The sequence below is a fragment of the Myotis brandtii genome, unplaced genomic scaffold (assembly GCF_000412655.1).
Source record: "Myotis brandtii unplaced genomic scaffold, ASM41265v1 scaffold105, whole genome shotgun sequence".
NCBI classification, from domain to species: domain Eukaryota; kingdom Metazoa; phylum Chordata; class Mammalia; order Chiroptera; family Vespertilionidae; genus Myotis; species Myotis brandtii.
The window spans coordinates 1,381,937-1,405,888 of record NW_005353538.1 but is presented as its reverse complement, the minus strand read 5'-3'; the positions used below and the strand labels follow the sequence as shown (position 1 = coordinate 1,405,888).

General features: G+C 43.8%; 1 protein-coding gene across 1 annotated transcript in view; it reads left to right on the top strand.

Moving 5' to 3' along the window:
• KMT2A (lysine (K)-specific methyltransferase 2A) overlaps positions 1-23,952 on the top strand; it is a 117,991-nt gene that overhangs the window by 58,184 nt on the left and 35,855 nt on the right. The window contains 15 exon segments of the mRNA XM_014539975.1: positions 2-279; positions 282-446; positions 1,933-2,110; positions 3,170-3,404; positions 5,450-5,514; positions 6,145-6,525; positions 6,871-6,944; positions 8,286-8,417; positions 12,436-12,549; positions 16,143-16,289; positions 16,707-16,802; positions 17,034-17,154; positions 20,743-20,856; positions 21,277-21,461; positions 23,076-23,249. Of these exon segments, the coding sequence (XP_014395461.1) occupies positions 2-279; positions 282-446; positions 1,933-2,110; positions 3,170-3,404; positions 5,450-5,514; positions 6,145-6,525; positions 6,871-6,944; positions 8,286-8,417; positions 12,436-12,549; positions 16,143-16,289; positions 16,707-16,802; positions 17,034-17,154; positions 20,743-20,856; positions 21,277-21,461; positions 23,076-23,249 (2,459 nt within the window).

Sequence of the window (23,952 nt, the reverse complement as noted above, 5' to 3'; positions counted from 1 at the left end):
CGGGACCGCGAGCGGGAGAAGGAGAACAAGCGGGAGTCCCGCAAAGAGAAGCGGAAGAAGGGGTCCGAGCCCCCGGGCAGCTCCGCCTTGTATCCCGCGGGCAGGGTTTCCAAAGAGAAGGTGGGCGCGGAGGAGGGGGCCGCGCCGTCGTCTGCCAAGAAGGTCACGGGGCGGAAGAAGTCTTCGTCCCTCGATTCTGGGCCCGAGGTGGCTGCCGTGACCCTTGGGGACACAACCGCTGTCAAAACCAAAATACTGATCAAGAAAGGGCGAGGGAGCCTGGAGTGAAGCATGCCGCGTCCTCCATCGGCTCCATGCTGGCGCAGGCGGACAAGCTCCCCATGACCGACAAGAGGGTCGCCAGCCTCCTCAAAAAGGCCAAGGCCCAGCTCTGCAAGATCGAGAAGAGCAAGAGTCTGAAACAAACCGACCAGCCCAGAGCACAGGTACTCTTTTCCGTGTTGCCTGGTGACCTCCGTCATGTCCAGCCCTGCTAGGAGCGAGCTTCAGGCTGAGGGTCCCGGTCTGTCCAGTCGCGGGAGCCAGGGAAAGGCAGGGGAAGGGGTGACATCTGCAGTGACCCCGTAAGGACAGGTGGGGTTCTGATAGGTAGACAGCGATGGGGAGAGCGTTGCAAGGAGAGGAGCAGGGGAGGTAGGGACACACTTGAGGGGCGGTGGGTAGCGAGGCTGTACAGGCAGGAGAGCGGTGAGCTGAGGCCCGCAGGTAGGTTGGGGCCACGGGACAGAGAATGCGAGTTTGTACTTAATGGATTTGGTGGATTAGAACCTGTGGCAGTTTCGAAGGTGCATTTCTGTAGTCAAGTTGTTTCACTGTTGTTTACTGTAGAAAACGGGATGGGGAGGAGTCTCATCCTCTAAGGCAGCGGTTCTCAACCTTCCTAATGCCGCGACCCTTTAATCCAGTTCCTCATGTTGTGGTGACCCCCAATTTCATTGTTACAAGATGAACATAATTAAAGCATAGTGATTAATCACAAAAACAATATGAAATTATATATGTGTTTTCCGATGGTCTTAGGCGACCCCTGTGAAAGGGTCGTTCAACCCCTCCCAAAGGGGTCTGGACCCACAGGTTGAGAACCGCTGCTCTAAGGGGTGCGGTGCTTAGAGCAATAAATAAATACATGAATAGAGGGTGTGTGCAGAATACACCTGAGAAGCCTTTGGCCTTAGGCTGTGGGACAGAAAAGCTGTCAAATTGAGTTTACTAAGATGAAGACAAACATATTTTTACAAAGAACAGCATTGTGGGGTTTTTGGGTTTTTTTTTCTTTTTACACGGTAAACTAGGCACTGGTCTTTTCTGAGAAAGCATACTGATCTTTAGGTTCTTTTTAAAAAATTGTCATGTAGTAGATGCATATTTATGCCAACATCTCAAGTTAGGTTGCAGTGAACACAGACCTAGGTTTTTAATGTTATTCAACCTGGGGCATATTCTACGAATTCTGCCAGTTGAGAGTTCAAGCAGGGACTTCCTTTGACACCATTGTGGGTGTTTTTTGGTTAGCCTCTGAGTGACAAGAGCAGTGACTCTTTAAGATGGGAGACATTTCCGTTTGGAGTCTTTTATCCTTCATTCATAGGTTATTTCCTCCTACTTCCCTATTGATCAGGGAAATACAGGAAATTGTGGTTAGGCTGAACTTCTTGATAATATACCGGCAACTTGAATTTTGAGGGGAATATTCAAGAAGTAGTATAATTGGGAATAGGAACTTAGTTGATTTCTGTCTTTTTCCTGCCAATGTTAGGATGCAGAGGTAGTTGATTCCTGCAAATTGATATGGCTTATCAGCTGGAAATAACTAGAGTGAGTCCAGATTATAATAAGTTAGCCCAAAATACCCTGGCTTCATTTAGTTATATTGTCAACATGTGTGATTGTTTTGGCTCACCTCCTATTTAGGGTCAAGAAAGTGATTCATCAGAGACCTCTGTGCGAGGACCCCGGATTAAACACGTCTGCAGAAGAGCTGCTGTTGCCCTTGGCCGGAAGCGCGCTGTGTTTCCTGATGACATGCCCACCCTGAGTGCCTTACCGTGGGAAGAACGAGAAAAGATCTTGTCTTCCATGGGGAATGATGGTAGGTCCAGATGTCAGCCTTGAAGTCCTAGCACCCAGGTGATCTGCTGCTGATCATTCTTGGGGTGCCTTGTAGGCTGGCGATAGCATCATGTATTCGTCTGGATCCTCTAAAAACAGATGGCAAGGGGTGGGGGTTCAATGAACAAGGATTCTATGAGGAACTGTCTGTGAGGCACAATGGGGAGGGAGCCAGGGAAGGCTGGGAGAGCTGTCAGTCAATGAAGGAGGGAGGGAATCTTTGGGCACAACCTTCCTAGACGGCCATGCAGTGTAAAAAGGTCTGGCAAGACAGTCCTTGAGCAAAAGCTCACCACTAGAGGAATGTGTCTCAGGAACAGGTCTGTCTTAGCATTCCTGCCATGCTCACTGCCTGGGAGGCCTCCCGTGGTGAGGGACTCGGTGCCATGGATTTCAGGGCTCAGCAGCTGGGGCCCGGGGTCAGTCATGTGTTTGGGGGTTAGTGAGGCTCATTCTCATGGTCGCCCTATAGCTCTTAGATCAGGGGTCCTCAAACTACGGCCCGTGGGCCACATGCAAATACAAATATTGTATTTGTTCCCGTTTTGTTTTTTTACTTCAAAATAAGATATGTGCAGTGTGCATAGGAATTTGTTCATAGTTTTTTTTTAAACTATAGTCCGGCCCTCCAACGGTCTGAGGGACAGTGAACTGGCCCCCTGTTTAAAAAGTTTGAGGACCCCTGTCTTAGATGATGGGTAACTGCTCATTAAAATGTAGAGGTATAGGCAGTCCTCTGAAGCAGTCAGTTCATTTTCTTGAACTTCGGGTTAGACTATGTTTTGTTTTCAGTATTTGGATTTCTGCTTTCTTTAAGCTACAAGTTTATAGGCATTTAATAACATTTAAATAGTTGTTTAAACAGGCTTTGAGTTCTGCATATGACGCTTTTTAATGTACTCCATTTCACTTTTGAAGTCCCAATGAAAACAAAGTTTGAATGTATCTAATGATACAAATTGATTTTGAAGATCTCCACCTCTGCTCCCAAGAAGGAATCAGATCCTCCCTCAGAACTAACGATGCGTTTCTTTAACAGACAAGTCCTCAATCGCTGGCTCAGAAGATGCCGAACCTCTGGCTCCGCCCATCAAACCAATCAAACCCGTCACCAGAAACAAGGCGCCCCAGGAGCCCCCCGTGAAGAAGGGACGGCGCTCCAGGCGGTGTGGGCAGTGTCCCGGCTGCCAGGTGCCCGAGGACTGTGGTGTCTGTACTAACTGCTTGGACAAGCCCAAGTTCGGTGGCCGCAACATAAAGAAGCAATGCTGCAAGTGAGTGGGCTCAGCTCGGAGGGTCGGCCTCCCCTCTGTGAAGGGGTTTGCTTGTGCTCGATTCGTTGCAAAGATGAATCCAAAAACTGAACGTGGTTGTACTCAGTTCTTGGGTTTCAAGGTTAGCTGCACAGTTGGATTGGGCAGTGTGGCTAGGTGTGAGTTGTGCTTTATTTTTATTTTTAAAAATATATTTTTATTGATTTCAGAGAGGAAGGAAAAGGGAGAGAGCTAGAAACATCAACGATGAGAGAGAATCATTGATCGGCTGCCTACTGCACACCACACACTGGGGATCAAGCCCTCAACCTGGGCATGTGCTCTGACCGGAATGGAACCTGGGACTCTTCAGCCCGCAGACCGACGCTCTATTCACTGAGCCACACCGGCCAGGCCGAGCTGTGCTTTAAATAAGAAGCTCTCTGGGGCAGGCTGACTAGTAGAATGCTCTGCAGCGCTGGGAGTGCTCTGAGCTGCTCAGTGCACCGTGCTGGCCATTAGCCCCATTGGCTGTGGAGCGACTGAAATGTGAATGACCGAGGAACTACATTTTTTATCAAATTTTATTTTAATTAATTTACATAGCCACGTGTGCTTCGGGGCTACCATCTCAGTGCAGCTCGAGGGGCTTTCTACTTGAAAACTGACAAATTTAGGCATATTTATCAGGTTAACCAAAATTCCCTTTATCTTTATGGCTTTCGGGAAGTGTTGGTGCTGTCTGCCTATGTCTCTTTGCTGTCTCTCGGATAGTTTCACGCCTGTGGGATTTGTGATATGGACGTGATGATCTTTTCTCCCTTTCTCGGTCAGTCTGTGGGTGCACTTTCACCCTCTGGGCAGTTGGTCTAAAGTGGATCAGAAGAGTTGCACAGACAGACTTTTTGGGAATTGAGCATCTCAAAGTACCTGGAATCAGGAGTAGATTTTATCAGTAGACATTTTCTGAATGAATAACGTGGAAGTGACTTCTGTAAAACCGATGGGAGCAGTGCTGCGTTCCTCACTTCCAGGGAGGCAGCTTCCAGGAGACAGCAGGTAGTTCTGTGCTTTGGTTTAGTCAGTCTGGCTGTAAGCAAGAATCTTGTCTGTCTCATTCATGTAAAGGAGCGAGAATTCACAGATCAGCAAAAAGGTAAAATTATACCAAATTTTGAGGGTGAAATGGACTCAGTTACATTTTATACTTCAGATTAAGTTTGAATTTCATTAAATTGAGGGGTAGAATGTGTGTGTGTGTGTGTGTGTGTGTGTTTATGCATATATATATATGTGTGTGTGTATATATATATTCTCTTATGTCCATCAGGGGAAACACACACTGAAGTGTTTAGGAGCCACGATCTTCCTCTCCAATAATTCAGAAAGTAAGTATCGTGTGTGAGTGTGTGTGTGTGTGTGTGTGTGTGTGTATATATCAGAGCCCTGATATAGACCTATAGCATTGTGGTGGCAGAGAGGACTTGCTGGATAACTTTAGTCCATTTTGTAATCAGGTTATTCTAAATGAATATTAATCTCATAAGGCAGTGGTTCTCAACCTTCTGGCCCTTTAAATACAGTTCCTCATGTTGTGACCCAACCATAAAATTATTTTCGTTGCTACTTCATAACTGTAATGTTGCTACTGTTATGAATCGTAATGTAAATATCTGATATGCAGGATGGTCTTAGGCGACCCCTGTGAAAGGGTCATTCGACCGCCAAAGGGGTCACGACCCACAGGTTGAGAACCGCTGTCATAAGGGAACAGAACTGATTTGAGTATAAGAAATATCAACCGATTGTTTTGTACTAGCTTTTAAGAAATTTGAGTCTCATTTAAAAAATAATTTGGTATTTGCTCCTTTTAGGACATAAAGATAGGTACAGTCACTGATTGAAGGCGTCGAAGGCTCCGGTTTCATCTGTGTAATGAGCCATCCTTTTTTCAGCTCTCAGATTGGCCGGATAAAGATTCCCTGGTTCTTGCAGACAAATTAACACTTGTCCGAGTTGCTTCTCTTCTAAGCGCCACTCACTTTATGATCCCCTTGTTCTCCTAGGATGAGAAAGTGTCAGAATCTACAGTGGATGCCTTCCAAAGCCTATCTTCAGAAGCAAGCAAAAGGTGATGTCAAGAGCTCTTCCCCAGCATGCTTCTTGCTTTAATGCCATATAGTTGTGCACATCTAGTGTAAAGGGAAGACTGGTTTGGTTTCTTTTTAAGTACTACTATTTAAAAATATATATATATATATATGTATGTATAAAATTGATTTCAGAGAGGAAAGGAGAGGGAGAGAGAGACAGAAATATCAGTGATGAGAGAGAATTATTGATCAGCTGCCTCCTGCACACCCCACACTGGGGATTGAACCAAGATCTTCTGGTTCATAGGTTGGTGCTCAACCACTGAGCCACACCAGTCGGGTTAAGTACTACTCTTTCCCAGGGAGTCGAGGTTGTTGAAGCCGGGTGATGAGTACTTGGGAGTTCGTTTTACTGTCCCTTTACCTTGGAGTTTGTTTGAAATTTTCCGTTAAAAAAAATGCATTTTAAAATTCATATAAAGATTACAGTTTCTTCCATTTCCTAGAGCAATGAAAGTATAGCTCTTTTACCTGACCTGCTTAACTTGCTTGAGCCTCTTCAGTGTCAACATTAGCTGCGGGAAATTGAGAATAAGATTGTTACATTTCTATACTTCTATTTTAAGTAAAATTTTTCTTGCTTATAGATAATCATGTTTTCCCCCTAGCTGTGAAAAAGAAAGAGAAAAAGTCCAAGACCAGTGAAAAGAAAGAGAGTAGTAAAGAGAACAGTGTTGTGAAGAGCGTAGTGGACGCCAATCAGAAGCCCACCCCATCAGCACGCGAGGACCCTGTCCCCAAGAAAAGCAACAGTGAGCCTCCCCCGCGGAAGCACCTAGACGAGAAGAGCGAGGACGGGTCCGCCTCTGCTCCGGGGCCTGAACCCAAACAAGCTACCACTCCAGCCTCCAGGAAGTCCAGCAAGCAGGCCTCCCAGCCAGCGCCAGCGCCCCCCCCACCGCCACCCAGCACAGCGCCACCCAGGAAAGACGTCCCCAAGGCAGCTCCTAGCGAGCCCAAGAAGAAGCAGCCCCCACCGCCGGACTCAGGTGAGTGAGGCCGGCAGGGAGCCGCCGAGCCAGAAGGACTAGCAAAAAGCACCGATGTCTTAAACAGCATTTGGAAACCTGCAAAACCTGAAATAGAAATGTTTAAATCTTCAGTGTAAGAAAATTAGCTTTTAACCATTGCATAGTAATATAGAAATAGAAGCCAAAAAACAATTAAGTTGGAGATACTGTCTTAATTTCCTCTTCAATGCCTAGAGTTTAAGTTATTTTCTTTTTTCCAATAGCCTCTTCTTCCAGGCCAATCAGTCCTAAAGTAGTCATTGCTCTTTAACATTAACTGTGAGTGCAGTAGCCTCTGACTGCGATTTACTTTGAATTTTTTAGGTCCAGAGCAAAGCAAGCAGAAAAAAGTGGCTCCTCGCCCAAGTATTCCTGTAAAACAAAAACCAAAAGAAAAGGTGAGAGCTGTGTTTCTTTGCCATTTCTCAGGGGTATGTTCTGTTCTTTAGGAAAAGAGCCTTATTCTTGACGTAATTGAGTGGATGAAACCACGTTTTTGCTTCTTCGCAGGTGGCAGTGGAATTTAGGCTTTAGCTCGTACCTTTTTTTTTGTCTCTTTCCCCTTGTTTTATTTCCTTGTGACCCTACAAGTGTGTGCTATAGGCTGCTTAGTAGAATAGTGTTTTGCCCTCAACATCCTTTAGCAATATTTGTCTGTAATCACCATCCTTCCCTGTGTGCACTGTTTTTATGATGTGGATAGAGATCTTTAAGAATCTTCTGGTTCTTTCCATGCCATCACAATGGTACACATGTTTGTTCTGTCTGATGAGCATCCATGATGCCAAGAAGGGAGGCAAACGCTAGGTTTTTTGTTTTTATTTTTTTAAAATATTTTTTATTGATTTCAGAGAGGAAGGGAGAGGGAGAGAGAGATAGAAACATCAATGATGAGAGAGAATCATCCTGCATGCCCCCCACTGGGGACCGAGCCCGCAACCCAGGCATGTGCCCCTGTCCAGAATCGAACCTGGGACCCTCCCCGCAGGCCGACGCTCTATCCACCGAGCCAAACCCGCCAGGGCCAAATGCTAGGTTTTTATTAGGCCACACTCCAGAGTCATCGTCCGGTTTCTGCCTGTGATGATGAAGCATGATTCCATTGGCAAATTTGAAATCATCGATGATCACAGAGCTGGGAAAATTGCTGTGAACCTCATGGGCAGGTTGAACAAATGTGGAGTGATCAGCCCAAATTTGATGTGTAACTGGGAGATCCAGAAAAATTGCAGAATAACCTGCTCCTGTCCCATAAGTTTGGTTTCATTGTACTGACCACTTAGGCTGGCATCATGGACCACAGAGAAGCAAGATGAAAACACACAGGAGAGAAAATACTGGGGTTCTTTTTCTGGGAATGTAATTACATACATGCAAATAAAATGCCTTAATGAAAAAAAATTTTTGAAAAGTACTTTACTATTTCTATAGGATACTTGTGTTGGAAACATTTTCCCTTCTATTGATTAGATTTGTCATTTGCATTATTTTCTATTGCAAAGTGAAGGCAAGCCCTGTCCGCCGTGGCTTACTTGATTAAGCGTGGGCCTGTGCACAGAAGGTTGCAGGCTCCATCCCTGGTGTGGGGCGTGCAGGAGGCAGCCAATCGATGTTTCACTCTCATATTGATGTTTCTCTCCCATCCTTTCTCTCTAAAAATCAGTTTTAAAAAATATTTTTTAAAAAGTGAAGGCAAGTAGAGTGTGGTTTTGTTTTTTATTTGTTTTCTATCCCTGTAGGAAAAACCACCTCCCGTCAGCAAGCAGGAGAGCGCAGGCACTTTGAACATCCTCAGCGCTCTCTCCAACGGCAGCAGCTCTAAGCAGAAGGTCCCAGCAGATGGAGTCCACAGGATCAGAGTGGACTTCAAGGTAAAAGTGTTTAGTGACCACATACTATATCGAGTCGTGGACTTTATATTTTTAAAATAGTTTTTTTATGTTTCATTTACAGTTGACTTTGAATATTATGTTAGCTTCAGGTGTATGACCATGTGATTAGACATTTCTGTAACTTAGGAAGTGATCACCCTGATTAATCTAGTATCCATCTGGCACCATATAGTTATTACAGTATTATTCCTGTGTCAGTTCTGTAACTACCAATTTGTGCTTCTTAATCCCTTCACTTTTTTTACTAATCCCCCCAGTCCCCTTCTCCTCTGGCAACCATCAAAATATTCTCTGCATCTATGAGTGTGTTTCTGTTTTGTTTGTTTATTTCGGTCTTTAGACTCCACGTACAAGTGAAAGCGTCTGGTATTTGGCTCTGTCTGACTTATTTCACTCAGCACAGTACCCTCTAGGTCCGTCCATGTTGTTGTAATTGGCAAGATTTCATTCTGTTTTATGGCTGAGTCATGTTTCATTGTGTAAATTCACCACTTCTTCATCCATTTGTCTGTTGATGGGCACTTAAGTTGCTTCCATACTTTGGCTATTGTAAATAATGCCACAGTGAACATATGGATGGATGTCTTTTCGATGGAGTGTTTTGGGTTTCTTCAGAAAAATACCCAGAATAGGAATTGCTGAATTCTTTGTCTCTTGTTAAAATCTTTGTTTTAAAGTCTCTTGCCAAAACCGGTTTGGCTCAGTGGATAGAGCGTCGGCCTGCGGACTGAAGGGTTCCAGGTTCGATTCCGGTCAAGGGCATGTACCTGGGTTGCGGGCACATCCCCAGTGGGAGATGTGCAGGAGGCAGCTGATCGATGTTTCTAACTCTCTATCTCTCTCACTTCCTCTCTGTAAAAAATCAATAAAATATATTTTTAAAAAATTAAAAAAAAAATAAAATAAAGTCTCTTTTGTCTGGTATAAGTATTGCTACCACAGCTTTTTTTATTTGCTTCATTTTCATGAAATATCTTTTTTCATTATTTTCTCTGTGTCTTTCCATTTGACATGAGTCTCGTGTTGACAGCATATGTAAGGGTCTTGTTTTATTATCCATTCAGCTTCCCTGTGTCTTTTGATTAGAGCATTTAAGCCCTTTGTATTTAAAGTAATTGTTGATAGATACATAGTTCTTGCCATTTTATTATTCAAACTTTGATCTTTTTCTTTTTATTAAAGAAGACCTTTAACATTTCCTGTAATACTCATTGGTGGTGATGAATTCCTTTAGCTTTTTCTTTTCTGGAAAGCTCTTTGTCTATCCTTCGATTCTGCTTTGCTGTATAGAGTAATCTTGGTTGTGGAGTTCTTGCTTTTTATCACTTTGAATGTTTATTATCATTCCCTTCTGACCTGCAAGGTTTCTGTTGAGAAATCAGCTGACAGTCATATGGGCGCTCTCTTGTAGGTAACTAACTGCTTTTCTCATGCTGCTTTTAAGATTCTGTCTTTGTCTTTAACCTTTGTCATTTTAATTATGATGTGTCTTGGTGTGGTCCTCCTTGGGTTAAACTAATTTGAGACTCTCTGTGCTTCTGGGACTTGTATGTCTGTTTCCTTCACTAGGTTAGGAAAGTTTTCTGTCAATTTTTTTTTTTTATTGTTACAGTGTTACAGATGGCCCCCAATTTCTGTCATTTTTTCCAAATAGCTTTTCAATTCCTTATTCTCTCTCTTCTCCTTCTGGCACCTCTGTGATGCGAATGTTGATTCACTTGAAGTTGTCCTAGAGCAGTGGTTCTCAACCTTCCTAATGCCGCAACCCTTTAATACAGTTCCTCATGTTGTGGTGACCCCCAACCATAAAATTATTTTCGTTGCTACTTCATAACTGTAATTTTGCTACTCTTATGAATCATAATGTAAATATCTGATATGCAGGATGTATTTTTATTGTTACAAATTGAACATAATTAAAGCATAGTGATTAATCACAAAAACAATATGTAATTATATATATGTGTTTTCTGATGGTCTGAGGCGACCCCTGTGAAAGGGTCATTCGACCCCCAAAGGGGTCGCGACCCACAGGTTGAGAACCGCTGTCCTAGAGGCTCCTTACACTATCCTCATTTGGGGGGATTTTTTTTTTCTTTTTGCTGTTCTGGTTGGGTGTTTTCTGCTTCCTTATATTCCAAATCTCTGTTTTGATGCTTTGCTTCATCTATTGATTTCCTATAATGTATTCTTCATTTCAGTTGGTGTATCCTACATTTCTGACTGTGGTATTTTTTTTATGTTTTCTATCTCATTCATGTTTACTATCTCTTTGTTTCTCACCGAGTTCCTCTGCTCTTCCCCTAAGTTCATTGAGCATCCTTATAAAAGTGTTTTGAACTCTGCATCTGGTAGATTCCTTGTCTCCATTTTGTTAAATTATTTTCCTGGAGTTTTCCGTTCTTTCACTTGGGACATGCTTCTTTGTTTCCTCAATTTGGCAGCCTCCCCGTGTGTGTTGATGAGGTAGAGCTGCTGTGTCTCCTGGTCTTGGTCGAACGGCCTAATGTGGTAGGTGTCTCAGTGGTGCAGCCTCCCTGGGCACCAGAGCGAGGCACTCTGCTGTGCCCCTGTGTGGGCTGTGTGTGCCCCGGTTGTGGTGGAGCCTTGATTGCTATTGGTACATCAGTGGGAGGTAGGTGCCCCAGGCTGATTGACTGGTAGGCTGCGGAGACCACAGCGGAGGAGGTGCTGTGCAGTCGCCGACCCCATGGAACAGGACTCCCTTCCGCGGGGCTCTGGTGCCTGCCCAGCCCACCCCTGGATGTGCTGGTGGTTGGGTGGTGCTTCCATGTGGTCTGAGGTTGTCCACTGGACGTGCTGGTGTTGGGGTCTCCTGGGAGGTGCTGACCAAGGCCAGCTGCTGCCTCTACCCTGCCTGGAGCCATCCGGCATGAGCAACAAGATGATCTGCTGGTGGCTGCTACTTGTGCCTGGCGTGGAGATGCCTGGGAGAAGGCTGAGCTGTAAACTGAGTTCAGCTGCTGCTATTGCTGAGGTTGGGGCTGCTTAGCAGCAAGTACGGGGCCTGCTGAGGCCAGATGCTGCTTGTTTGGGGTTTGTGGACCCTTTGAGAGATTTTAGGAAAGTCTGCAGCATGAGCAAGGGCAGGCCGCCGGTATGGAAAAGCCCTGGAATCGTCTTGGCGTGCCTGCAGGTTGGATGGGCAAGGGTCTCGGAATCGCTGGGGCAGGCAGACTTGTTAGCCAAGTTGATGGAGAGTCAGATATGGTACCGCCTGCACCTGCAGTGGGGGACTCCGCACAGTGGAGCTCAGAGGGACATGAGTCTGTGTGCAGGCCCTTTAAGAAGAACACCTGGGTCTCCAGAGGCCTGTGGCTCGCTCATCCACAGTCCTCGCTGGTTTTTACAGCCGGAAGTTACGGGGACTCCTCTTCCCAGCCCTGGAACCCTGGGCTGGGCACCTAGTGTGGGGCTGGGACCTCCCTGGCCGCCGAGATACCCTTCCGATCTGTAACCACCGTACATGGCTGTGGGACCTTGATCAGAAGCCAGTGTTCTTGACTCAGTCACGATAAAGATGATACCAGAGGGGCTGAAGGCAAGGAAATTCAGCACACAGCGGGGAAATGAGGAAGAACCCCCATCAGCAGATAGGTCACGTGTTGTGAGAGCTTTGGCCCCCGTTGGTGAGTGAGAAAGTACATTTACACGAGAACAGTGTCTGAGGAAATTGTTCTTTCCCGTGGGAATTATCAAAGGATGATGATAGCTTGGATCAGTAAAGCTAACGGGAATTCAGGCCCAGTGTTATTTTGCATTATAGTTAGCGTGAGTTAAACCCATAAAGAGGTGACTGTTTTAACAGTTTGTATCTGATAGTAGCATTTTTTAAAGCAGCAGTTGTTTTTGAACTCATTAAAGGAAGTATGCCTGACGTTCTTGTAGCATTTGCATTTTACCGTTTTTAACCTTATTTTCGATCCAAAGCTGTGTCATTGTAAAACTTTGATAAATGGTTGTTCTCTCTCCGCAGGAGGATTGTGAGGCCGAGAACGTGTGGGAGATGGGCGGCCTGGGCATCCTGACCTCGCTCCCCATCACACCCAGGGTGGTGTGCTTCCTCTGTGCCAGCAGCGGGCACGTGGAGGTGAGGCTGCTTCTTGTGCCTGGCGTGTAATGTAGATTAGTTTTCTTTGATGAAAATATCATTACACTAGAGGCCCAGAGCACGAAATTGTGCTTGGGTAGGGTCCCTAGGCCTAACCTGCGATCAGGGCCATCTTCTGCCCACTTGCCAGTCCCCAGTCCTGCCCCACCGCCGCCCACCCCAGTTCCCTGTAGTTCCCCATTCGCCCTGATTGGAGCCTGCAGGCCAGGGGTCGGGACCACGAGGTCTGCCCTCCGCCTGCTCGCCAGTCCCTCGTCCTGCCCCGCCACCACCCACCCCGGTACCCCATGGTTTCCCCATTGCCATCCAGCGGTCGGAGCCTGCGGGCTGGGGGAGGGACCAAGAGGTGGTCAGTTTACTTCATGGTGACTGGTCAGTCAGTCGTTCTGGTTGTTACGCCATTATGGTCGCTGGCCTTTTATTATATAGGATTCTGTTTTATTGATAGGCAGCAGGTACTACCCCCTGTTTAACCCAGTTAATGAGCCCTGGCTGGTTTGGCTCAGTAATAGAGCGTCGGCCTGCAGACCTTATCCCGGGTTCAATTCTGGTCAAGGGCTTGTACCTCGGTTGTAGGCTCCTCCCTGGCCCAGGGCCCTGGCTGGGGCCTGTGCAGGAGGCAACAAATCGATGTGTTTTCTATCACATCGATGTTTCTCTCTGTCTTTCCCTCTCCCACTCTCTAAAAATCAATAAAAAATTCTCGGGTGAAGATTAAAAAATAAACCAGTTAATGAAATGCTAGTATTTTTGAAGTGTTTTAGAGATTTTAGGAAGGAATCTGCTTCATAGTAGAGTAACAAAGATATTGAGTGAGAAAAGTTTACTCTTGACTAGATGCTTAAACATAGAGAAAAATAATACAGTGTTCCTCTAGAAAAGAGATGCTTTAGATGGTGATTTTATATTGAATATCCAAACCCCCTTGTCTCTAAAGAGCTCTTTAACAATTAGTAACAAAAAGGAATAACACCCGCTAAGAAATAGGCTTAAGGACAGGAGTATATAATGCATGAAATGAGAAATAAAAACTGTGGGCGGAGGCGTTGAGCCTTCTGATGGGAATGAAAGCATGATATAAAGGGGGAACTGCATGATATAAAAAGGATCCTGTGGAAATGGGCACTCTCTTTGGTGGAAAGCTAAATTAGTTACAGCCTTTCTTTTGAGGGCTGTTTGGAAGTATGTATGTACTTAATTTTAAATGGGTATACCCTCTAACCCAGCAATTGTGCTCTAGGCATTTATCTCATGAATGTAACTGGATAAATTGGCAAATATGTAAATGTATGCACACACATATATATATATGTGTGTGTATGTATGTGTATGTATGATCTATACTATCTATACTAATAAAAGAGTAATATGCTAATTAGACCAGGAGACCTTCCGGAGACCTTTCGGACATCCTTCCAGACAAAGCCATGGGGGCGGGGCTGAGGCAGAGGCGGTTAGGGGTGATCAGGCCAGCAGGTGGAGGCGGTTAGGGGCCATCAGTCTGGCAGGCAGAGTGGTTAGGGGTGATCAGGCAGGCAGGCAGAGTGCTTAGGGGTGATCAGGCAGGCAGGCGAGTGGTTAGGAGCCAGTGGTCCCGGATTGCAAGAGGGATGTCCGACTGCAGGATCTGGCCTAAACTGGCAGTCGGACATCCCCCAAGGGGTCTCCAATTGGAGAGGGTGCAGGCTGGGTTAAGGTAACCCCCCACCCTCTGTGCACAAATTTTGTGCACCGGGCCACTAGCACATATGTAAAACAAACCTTTCTATATGTATATACATAATAAATAGAAGGGTTTCCTTCAGTATTGTTTATGCTAGGGCTGCTTTATTTTTTTCATTTTTTATTTTTAAATATATATTTTATTGATTTTTTTACAGAGAGGAAGGGAGAGGGACAGAGAGTCAGAAACATCGATGAGAGAGAAACATCGATCAGCTGCCTCCTGACCCCCTAAAGGGGATATGCCCACAACCAAGGTACATGCCCTTGACCGGAATCGAACCTGGGACCCTTCAGTCTGCAGGTTGAGGCTCTATCCACTGAGCCAAACCGGTTAGGGCTAGGGCTGCTTTAGATGTCATTGAAACTAAGAACATTCAGTCTGCAAGTGCCCGGGGGCACTGTACCTCTTTTTTCACCTAATCAAATGCTTTGTATTCACACATACGCTACCCACAGGAATTGCTTAAGCACTGGGACTTAAACTTCTGTGATAAAACATGTTTTTTTCAGAGTGTAGTTGCTCTAATTTAAATTGCACGGCTGCGCGCAGCAATCCCACAGAATTCCTAAAGCCGGAACTGGAGGATGGATGGTGCACGGCCTCATTGCCTCCATCAATATAGCCAGTGCCTGGCGGGGTCTCCCACCATGCACGTTGTAAAAAATGTTTATGTTGACATGATTTCAGATTTTCAGAAATGTTACAAGGGTAGTACAAAGAACCCTCATCTCCCCTTCACCTGGAGTCCCCAAATGTTAATAGTTTCCATTTACTTTCTTCTTTTCTCTTTGTGTATTTATATTTTAAAAAATAAGAAATAAAATATACATCCATTTTTATATAAGTAGACATATTTTTCCTAAAAAATTGAGAGCAAGTTCCAGACATGTGCCGTTTTACCTCTAAATATTATAATTACCAAAATCAGGAAATAAGGCCTGGCTGGTGTCTTACGAACCAAGAGCTCACAGTTCAATTCCTGGCCAGGGCACATGCTCGGGTTGGGGGCTCAATTCCCAGCCGATCAATGATTCTCTCTCATCATTGATGTTTCTGTCTCTCTCTCTTTCTCCCTTCCTCTTTGAAATCAATAAAAATATTTTTTAAAAATAGGAAATAACGTACATTATTATTATCTAATCTATGGACCTTATTTAGATTTTACCAGTTGTCCCAATAATTATTATAGGCAAAAGAAAATTCTGGCCCAGCCGGCAAGACTCAGTGGTTGAGCATCGACCTATGAACCAGGACGTCATGGTTCAATTCCTGGTCAGGGCATATGCCCAGGTTGTGGGCTCAATCCCTGGTGTGGGGCGTGCAGGAGGCAGCCGATCCATGATTCTCTCTCATCATTGATGTTTCTCTCTCTCGCCCTCTTCCTTTCTCTCTGAAATCAATAAAATCAATAAAAAATATTTTTAAAAAAGAAAATTCTGGGTCACTCTGGAATTTTTAAAAATATCGATATGAAAATAATTTATTTCTAGAATTAGACACGGAAAGGATAAGCCAGAACCTAAAACTGTTTAGAATATTGTAGAAAATCTTTAACACCATCCCTATAGCTCTTTGTTTATAGCTATCTTATGTCACTTAGCACATCATATGAAGTCTTGAATTGTATTTATTTTGTTACTTTATAATTTTATTACTCCAACATTAGTTCCCTGAATCTCCTGCAATGCCCTGTATTGTGCTGTTGAAAAATATACTGATTGCTTAATGACTATATGCTGAATAAAATATAGAGAGCACTATACTCCTAACTCCCAAAGGATGTGTGTAGGATTTGGCTGATATATCTGCATGCTATTCTATAACTTTTCTCTCCATCTTTCCCCAGTTTGTGTATTGCCAAGTCTGCTGTGAGCCCTTCCATAGGTTTTGTTTAGAGGAGAACGAGCGCCCCCTGGAGGACCAGCTGGAAAACTGGTGTTGCCGTCGCTGCAAGTTCTGTCACGTGTGTGGAAGGCAGCATCAAGCCACAAAGGTACACGGCTAAGCAATAGAACTGCCTGGAGGATTGCTCTCTGTCTCCATTCCTGCCTTTTCCTTTAGGATTTTGCATCTATTTTTTTCTCTTGGCTTAGTCTGTTTTGACTATTTGATTGGGTATAATCAGTTGCCTATTTTTGTGTTTTAATTTTGGGGATATTGCATAAGACATGACATTGGATAAAATCCCCCAAATAAGGCAAGTCTACCTGATAAGGATATTCACCACTGAGTGCCTTTGGCAGGAAATAAATTCATGGGCTTTAGTGGGGAGTAATTTATGAGGAAACTTGCCTGCTAGATGGATGTGCCATACTTACTTGGAGATAAAGGTGAAATGAGGTAGGCAGCGACAGGTGTTTAGTGACGGTGAGGTGACGCCCATCCTCTTGCCTTGATGTTTTTCTTACAGCAGCTGCTGGAATGTAACAAGTGCCGAAACAGCTATCACCCTGAGTGCCTAGGACCTAACTACCCCACCAAACCTACAAAGAAAAAGAAAGTTTGGGTGAGTGTGCGCAGTGTGCTGTTTCAGAGAGGATCGCCATGCAGCTGTGGGCGTGGGTGACTTACAATAGGCATGTCCTTGCTTGGATGTCAGTGTAACCATTATTTTGGCCTCGTTATTAGAAAAAGCCACCCCAGTAGAGAAGTCACCTCTAGATATTTGTGATCTTTTTTAATCAGAGGAGCTACTAAAGACAAGAAATTCTACTGCATTTCTTTCCTTCCTTTCCAGATCTGCACCAAGTGTGTGCGCTGCAAGAGCTGCGGATCTACCACCCCAGGCAAAGGCTGGGATGCACAGTGGTCCCACGACTTCTCACTGTGCCACGACTGTGCCAAACTCTTTGCTAAAGGTACCTCCCAGAAGATTTTGTCGGATTTTGGATGTTGTTCTTGATGTTTTGGAGGTGAACTGAACACTCAAGTGGAATAAGATATATGTCTTACACGTCTTTTCAAGGTTTCCATTTAGGCACATTTACTAAGTTTCTGGTCTTTCTTTTACACAGAGAATTATAGCAACGAGGCATGTTTTATTAGGTTATAGGAAGAATTAAGTAGTTGTAGTTTTTTTTATAAAAGTTAACTAAACACAAAGAAATTCTCTGAGCCATTATTTCCCAAAGTGAGGTGCATAGATATTTGATTGTTTCAGAAATGATTTTATATGGTACTGAGGCAACCATTTTACTTTATTTTCTTTTATGTTTAATTAAATTGGGGTGCCATTGGTCAACATGAACATAAAGGTTTCAGGTGTGGGTTTCTATGTTACAAGATCCGTATATAGCACTGTGTACCCACCACCCACAGTCAAATCCTCTGTCACCATATATTAGGCCCCCTTCTCCCCCTGTCCCCTTCTCTCTGGCAACCAACACACTGCTGTTTGTGTTCACAAGTTTCAGTTTTATATCCCACATAGGAGTGAAATCAGATGGTTCTTAGCTTTTTCTGACATTTCACTTAGCATAATGTTCTCACGGTCCATCCATGCTGTTGCAAATGGCGCTATTTCATCCTTTCTGATGGATGAGTAGTATTCCACTGTGTATATGGACCACATCTTGTTTATCCAGTCCTCTATCGCAGGGCACTTTGGTGTTTCTATGTCTTGGCCACTGTGAATAATGCTGCAATGAACATAGGGGCGCATGTATCTTTGTGATTACATGATTTCGAGTTGTTCAGGTATATACCCAGGAGGGGGATGGCTGGGTCATATGGTAGCTCTGTTCTTAATTTTTTGAGGAATCGCCAGACTACTTTGCATAGTGGCTGCACCAGTCCACATTCCCACCACCAGTGAACGAGGGTTCCCTTTTTCCCACAACCTCTCCAGCCCTTGTTGCTTGTCTTGTTGATAATGACCACTCTAACAGGTGTGAGGTGGTATCTCATGGTAGTTTTGATTTGCATTTCCCTAATTGCTAGTGAAGTTGAACATCTTTTCATATCTATTGGCTGTTTGTATGTCTTCTTGGGAGGGGTGTATGTTCAGGTCCTCTGCCCACTTTTTGATTGGGTTGTTTGGTGTTGAGTTTTATAAGTTCTTTATATATTTTGGAGATTAAACCTTTGTAGGAACTGCTGTTTGCAAATATCTCCCATCTGGTTGGCTGCCTCTTTGTTTTGTTGTCAGTTTCTTTGGCTGTGCAGAAGCTTTTTAGTTTGATGTAATCCCATTAATTTATTTTTGTCATTACTTCCCTTGCCTTTGGGATCAAGTTCATAAAATACTCTCTATGACCAAGATCCTTAAGTTTGGTACCTATATTTTCTTCGATGTAACTTATTGTTTTGGGTCTGATATTTAGGTCTTTGATCCATTTTGAATTAATTTTTGTACATGGGGCAAATTAATCCAGTTTCATTTGTTTGCATGTGGCTTTCCAGTTTTCCCAGCACCATTTATTGAAGAGACTATCTTTACTCCATTGTGTGTTTCTGGCTCCTTTGTTGAAAATCATCTGTCCATATACATGTGGTTTTATAGCTGGGTTCTCTATTCTGTTCCATTGATCTGTGTGTCTTTCTCTGCCAATGCCATGCTGTTTTGATCATCGTAGCTCTGTAGTAAAATTTGAAGTCAGTTCGTGTGATACCTCCAGCTTCATTATTTTTTCTCAGGATCGCTTTGGCTATTTGAGGTCTTTTGTGGTTCCATACGAATCTAATGATTTCTCGTTCTATTTCTTTAAAAAATGACATTGGTATTTTGATAGGGATTGCATTAAATCTGTAAATTGCTTTGGGTAATACGGCCATTTTAACTATATTGATTCTCCCAATCCATGAGCACGGGATATTTTTCCATTTTGTTTATCTTTTTCAATAATGCTTTGTAATTTTCAGTATATAGGTCTTTCACATTTTTTGTTAAGTTTATCCCTAGGTATTTTATTCCTTTGGTTACAATTGCAAAAGGAATTGTTTTTTGGTTTTTTGTTTTTGTTTTTTATTTCTTTTTCTGAAGTTTTGTTGTTAGTGTACAGGAAGGCAATGGATTTTTGCACATTGATTTTGTATGCTGCAGCTTGATTGTATTTATTTATTGTTTCTAGTGTTTTTTTGGTGGAATCTTTATGATATTCTATATACAGAATCATGTCATCCACAAAAAGTGACAGTTTGACTTCTTCCTGCCCTATTATGTAGATGCCTTTTATTTCTTTCTCTTGCCTCATTGCTCTGGCTAGAACTGCCAGCACTATGTGGAATAAGAGTGGTGAGAGTGGACATCCTTGTCTTGTTCCTGATCTTAGGGGAAAAGCTTTCAGTTTTCACCATTGAGCATGATATTAGCTGAGGGTTTATCATAGATGCCCTTTATTATGTTGAGGTACTTTCTTTCTATCCCTATTTTATTGAGTGTTTTAATCATAAATGGATATTGTATCTTATCAAATGCTTTTTCTGCAAGTGTTGATAAGATCATACAAATGATTTTTATCCTTTCTTTTGTTAATGTGGTGTATTCCATTGATTTGCATACGTTGAACCATCCTTGTGCCCCTAGAATGAACCCCACTTGATCATAATGGGTTATTTTTTGAATGTACTGTTGTATTTTATTTGCTAGTATTTTGTTTAGGGTTTTTGCATCTGTATTCATCAGAGATATTGGTCTGTAGTTTTCTTTTTTGTGTGTGTTATATTTGCCAGGTTTTGGTATGAGGATTACATTGGCTTTATAGAATGTGTTAGGAAGTATTGCCTCTTCAATATTTTGGAAGAGTTTGAGAAGGACAGTCTTATTCTCTATAGTCTATTAAGTAAAAAATAATAGGAGATACATGGATAAAGCAAATTAGTGAAGGTACTTTATTGTGCTGAAATTTAGAAGCGTTCTATAAAAGCCCTGGGAATAAAGAAAAGTGTAAATTACTCCCATACCCTCATCTCTTTTTAAAATTTAAGCATTTCTTTGGAATGTTTAAGAGAAAGTTCTCTCTTCCATTCTTTTTCTATTATGTTACCTGTAAAATCTATCTCATGACCTGTAATAATGAGCCTGGAGAACTGGTGGCCTGTTCTAAGAGCTCAGGATAACCTTGCTGCTTTCCAGGTGTGTGCACGTTCCCTAGCAGGTCCATGCTGACATGTGTTAAGTAGTTCCTGCATTTTATTTATTTATTTTTATTGATTTCAGGGAGGAAGGGAGTGGGGGAGAGAGAGAGAGAGAGAAACATCAATGATGAGAGAATCATTGATTGTCTGCCTCCTGCACGCCCCCTACTGGGGATTGCGCCGGCAATCTGGGCATGTGCCCTGACCAGAATCAAACTGACCTCCTGGTTCCTAGGTTGACACTCAACCACGGAGCCATGCCGGCCGGGCGGTTCCTGCCTGCTAGATCAGGTTCACAGAGAAGTCCAGGCCTGGGGATTCAGTGGTGTGTGAACCAAAGCACTTAGCGGAACACGTTGCTTTCCTTTCAGGAAACTTCTGCCCGCTCTGCGATAAGTGTTATGACGATGACGACTATGAGAGCAAGATGATGCAGTGTGGGAAATGTGATCGCTGGGTCCATTCCAAATGTGAGAACCTTTCAGGTACAGAAGGTTGGAGTCTTTTTATTACCGTTTCCTTCTTCTCGTAGCTACACTGACAGCCCCCAAAGTCCTACCAATGTAAAAGTTATGGCAGTGTTGTTTGAATTTTTGTAATTAATTTCTTGGTCTTTAGACTCAACAACAGTGTGTGGAGTTTGTGCCCATTTATCTTGAACATGTCCCTCTGAAAAAGCTACTTGCTGTCCTTTGCGGGCACCATGACCTATGGATCCCGCGATAACAGTCTGGATTAGTGTTGATAACGTCTCTTTGAAGAGCAATAGGTGCGAGTTCCCAGGGGACATTAGTCTTAGCGCTGTTTCTAACTGACAGCTTTCTCTGCAGTGCAGTGGCAGAGCCTCCTCTTTCCCTCTCCCGCTCTTCAAAGCACCTTATGATGGTAGGTGTTTGCTTTCCCAGATGAGATGTATGAGATTCTGTCTAGTCTGCCAGAAAGCGTGGCCTACACGTGTGTGAACTGTACCGTGCGGCACCCTGCGGAGTGGCGGCTGGCCCTCGAAAAGGCGCTGCAGAGCTCCCTGAAGCAGGTGCTGACGGCCTTGTTGAACTCTCGGACCACCAGCCATTTGTTACGCTACCGACAGGTAGGCCCATGTCTCCATTTGGGTGCTGAGAGTTTGTTCTTAGGTGGCTTTTACTTCCAGAATGGTTTTTGGTTGGTTGGGAGTTTTTCCTTTTTTAAAAAAAAGTTTTGCTTCATTTAGTTTTGCTTCATTCAGTCATTTAGGTGATTTGTTTTGACCTTAAAATCATTAAAAACATTTTTAGAGCCAAGAATAGAACCTTCTAGCCCAGCCAGTGTTGCTCAGTAGTTGAGCCCCAACCTATGAACCAGGAGGTCACCATTCAATTCCCAGTCAGGGCACATGCTGGGGTTTCCGGCTCCATCCTCAGTGAGGTGTGTGCAGGAGGCAGCCAATTGATGATTCTCATCATTGATGTTTCTCTCATTCTCTCCCTCTCCCTTCCTCTCTCTGAAATAAATAAAAACATGTAAAAAAGAATAGGTCCTTCTTTGGGGTAAGAAATAGGAAGGAGGCATATTTCAAAGGCCTTACTGTTATAAGAAATTAGTTGCTTTTTAGGAAAAAAAAAATTATTCTGACTGGAGAGAGGGAAAGGGTTGGAGACGTCTGAACCCAAGCAAGAGAGTGGCTAAGAGGCAGTTCTGTAACCGAGGTGAGAGAGAGCATGGTGGCCTCATCTCAGATGGTAAGGGGCTAGAGATGCCTTAGCTCTGGGGAACCCCTGGGGCTCCTCAGGGTACAATTTGAAAACTGCTACTATGTAGCCATACAAGCTGTGGACTGTACATCTATACTAGTCATTGGGAACACAGGTGTAATGGTTGGCAGAACCACATGGGAACGTTAATTCAGACTTAGGCTGCTGCTTTCTCTTCAATACAGCTTAGTTTTTTTAAGCAAGAAGATTAGGTGTGCCCTACTGGTTTGGCTCAGACTGAAGGGTCCTGGTTCGATTGTGGATAATGGCACGCACCTCGGTTGCAGGCTTGATCCCTGGCCCTGGTTGGGGCTTGTGTGGGAGGGAACCAGTCGATGTATCTCTCTCACATCAATGTGTCTCTCTGTCTCTCCCCCTCTCTTCTACTCTCTCTAAAAATCAATGGAAAAATATCCCCAGGTGAGGATTAACAAACAAACAAAAAAGAGTATATTAAAAAAAAGAAAATTAGCTACCATTTATGACTTACTCAAAAGCAACTGGAGAGTTTCTTGGGGGTTTTTTTTGGGGGGGGTAATATATTTTTATTGATTTCAGGGAGGAAGAGGTGGGGGAGAGAGAGAAACATCACTGATGAGAGAGAATCATCAATTGGCTTTTTCTTGTACGGCCTCTACTGAGGATCAAGCCCGCACCCTGGACATGTGCTCTGACCAGGAATCGAACCTCTGACCTCCTGGTTCATAGGTCAACGCTCAACCACTGAGCCACGCTGGCCGGGCAGTTTCTATTTCTTCACACTAGGCTTGGAATTTACCAAGCAAAATCTTAAATTAGCCTAGATAGCTGGCTCATTTTAACTTCTCCTTGTCTGTAATTGGAGAAATCTCTTATTTCCATGTTCTTTACGTTTTATAATATGAATCAGTCCCATCTTTATTAATTTTTATAGAATTTGCCTACATGCCTCATTTCCAGTGTTAGATTAGTGAACCTGTCTTTCCTGGCAACAGGCTGCCAAGCCTCCAGACTTAAACCCCGAGACAGAGGAGAGCCTGCCTTCCCGCAGCTCCCCGGAGGGCCCGGACCCGCCTGTGCTCACTGAGGTCAGCAAGCAGGAGGACCAGCAGCCTTTAGATCTGGAAGGGGTCAGGAGGAAGATGGACCAAGGGAGCTACACGTCTGTGGTATGTCTCTGCAGCCAACTACCAGCTTTTCCAGTGCCAAGTCAGTTTCCTGGGCTCTTGGTGGAAGATGAGACGGGATAAGCATTAAAAGATGACTTGTATTATATTTAGAAATGTCATGTGGCTTTAAATACCTAAAAAGATGTGGGTTGTTTTAGCCCTTTGTTTCAGAAGATCAGTGTCTTAAGTGGTTCGTTTTATTTGGCTTTCATCTGAGTTCTCTGAAAATTACTTTCATATTGAAGTCATTTTTGTATTAAAACTGTTTATGGCCCTGGCTGGTGTGGCTCAGTTGGTTGAGCATCGTCCCATGCACCGAGCGGTCGCTGGTTCTATTCCCAGTCAGGGCAGTGCTGCCCACGGTGCAGACTAGATCCCTGGTGGGAGGTGTGCAGCAGGCAGCTAATCAGCGGTTCTCTGTCATCTGTGTTTCTCTCTCTCTCTCTCTCTCTCTCTCTCTCTCCCTCTCCCCCCCCTCTCTCTGCCCCGCCCCCCTTTCTCACTCTCTCCCTTTCTGTCTTTCTCAAACCAGTAAAAAGATACTTTTTAAAGAATTTTATGGAAAAAATGACAGTGTGAAGTGAACTGGCTTGACCTTTTTGAGATAACATCTGAACACTGTCTTTCTGTATAGGATATTCATTTGTAGGTAGATGCATTTTAATTTTAGGGTTTTTAAACTATGTAGGAAACGATTGTTAAC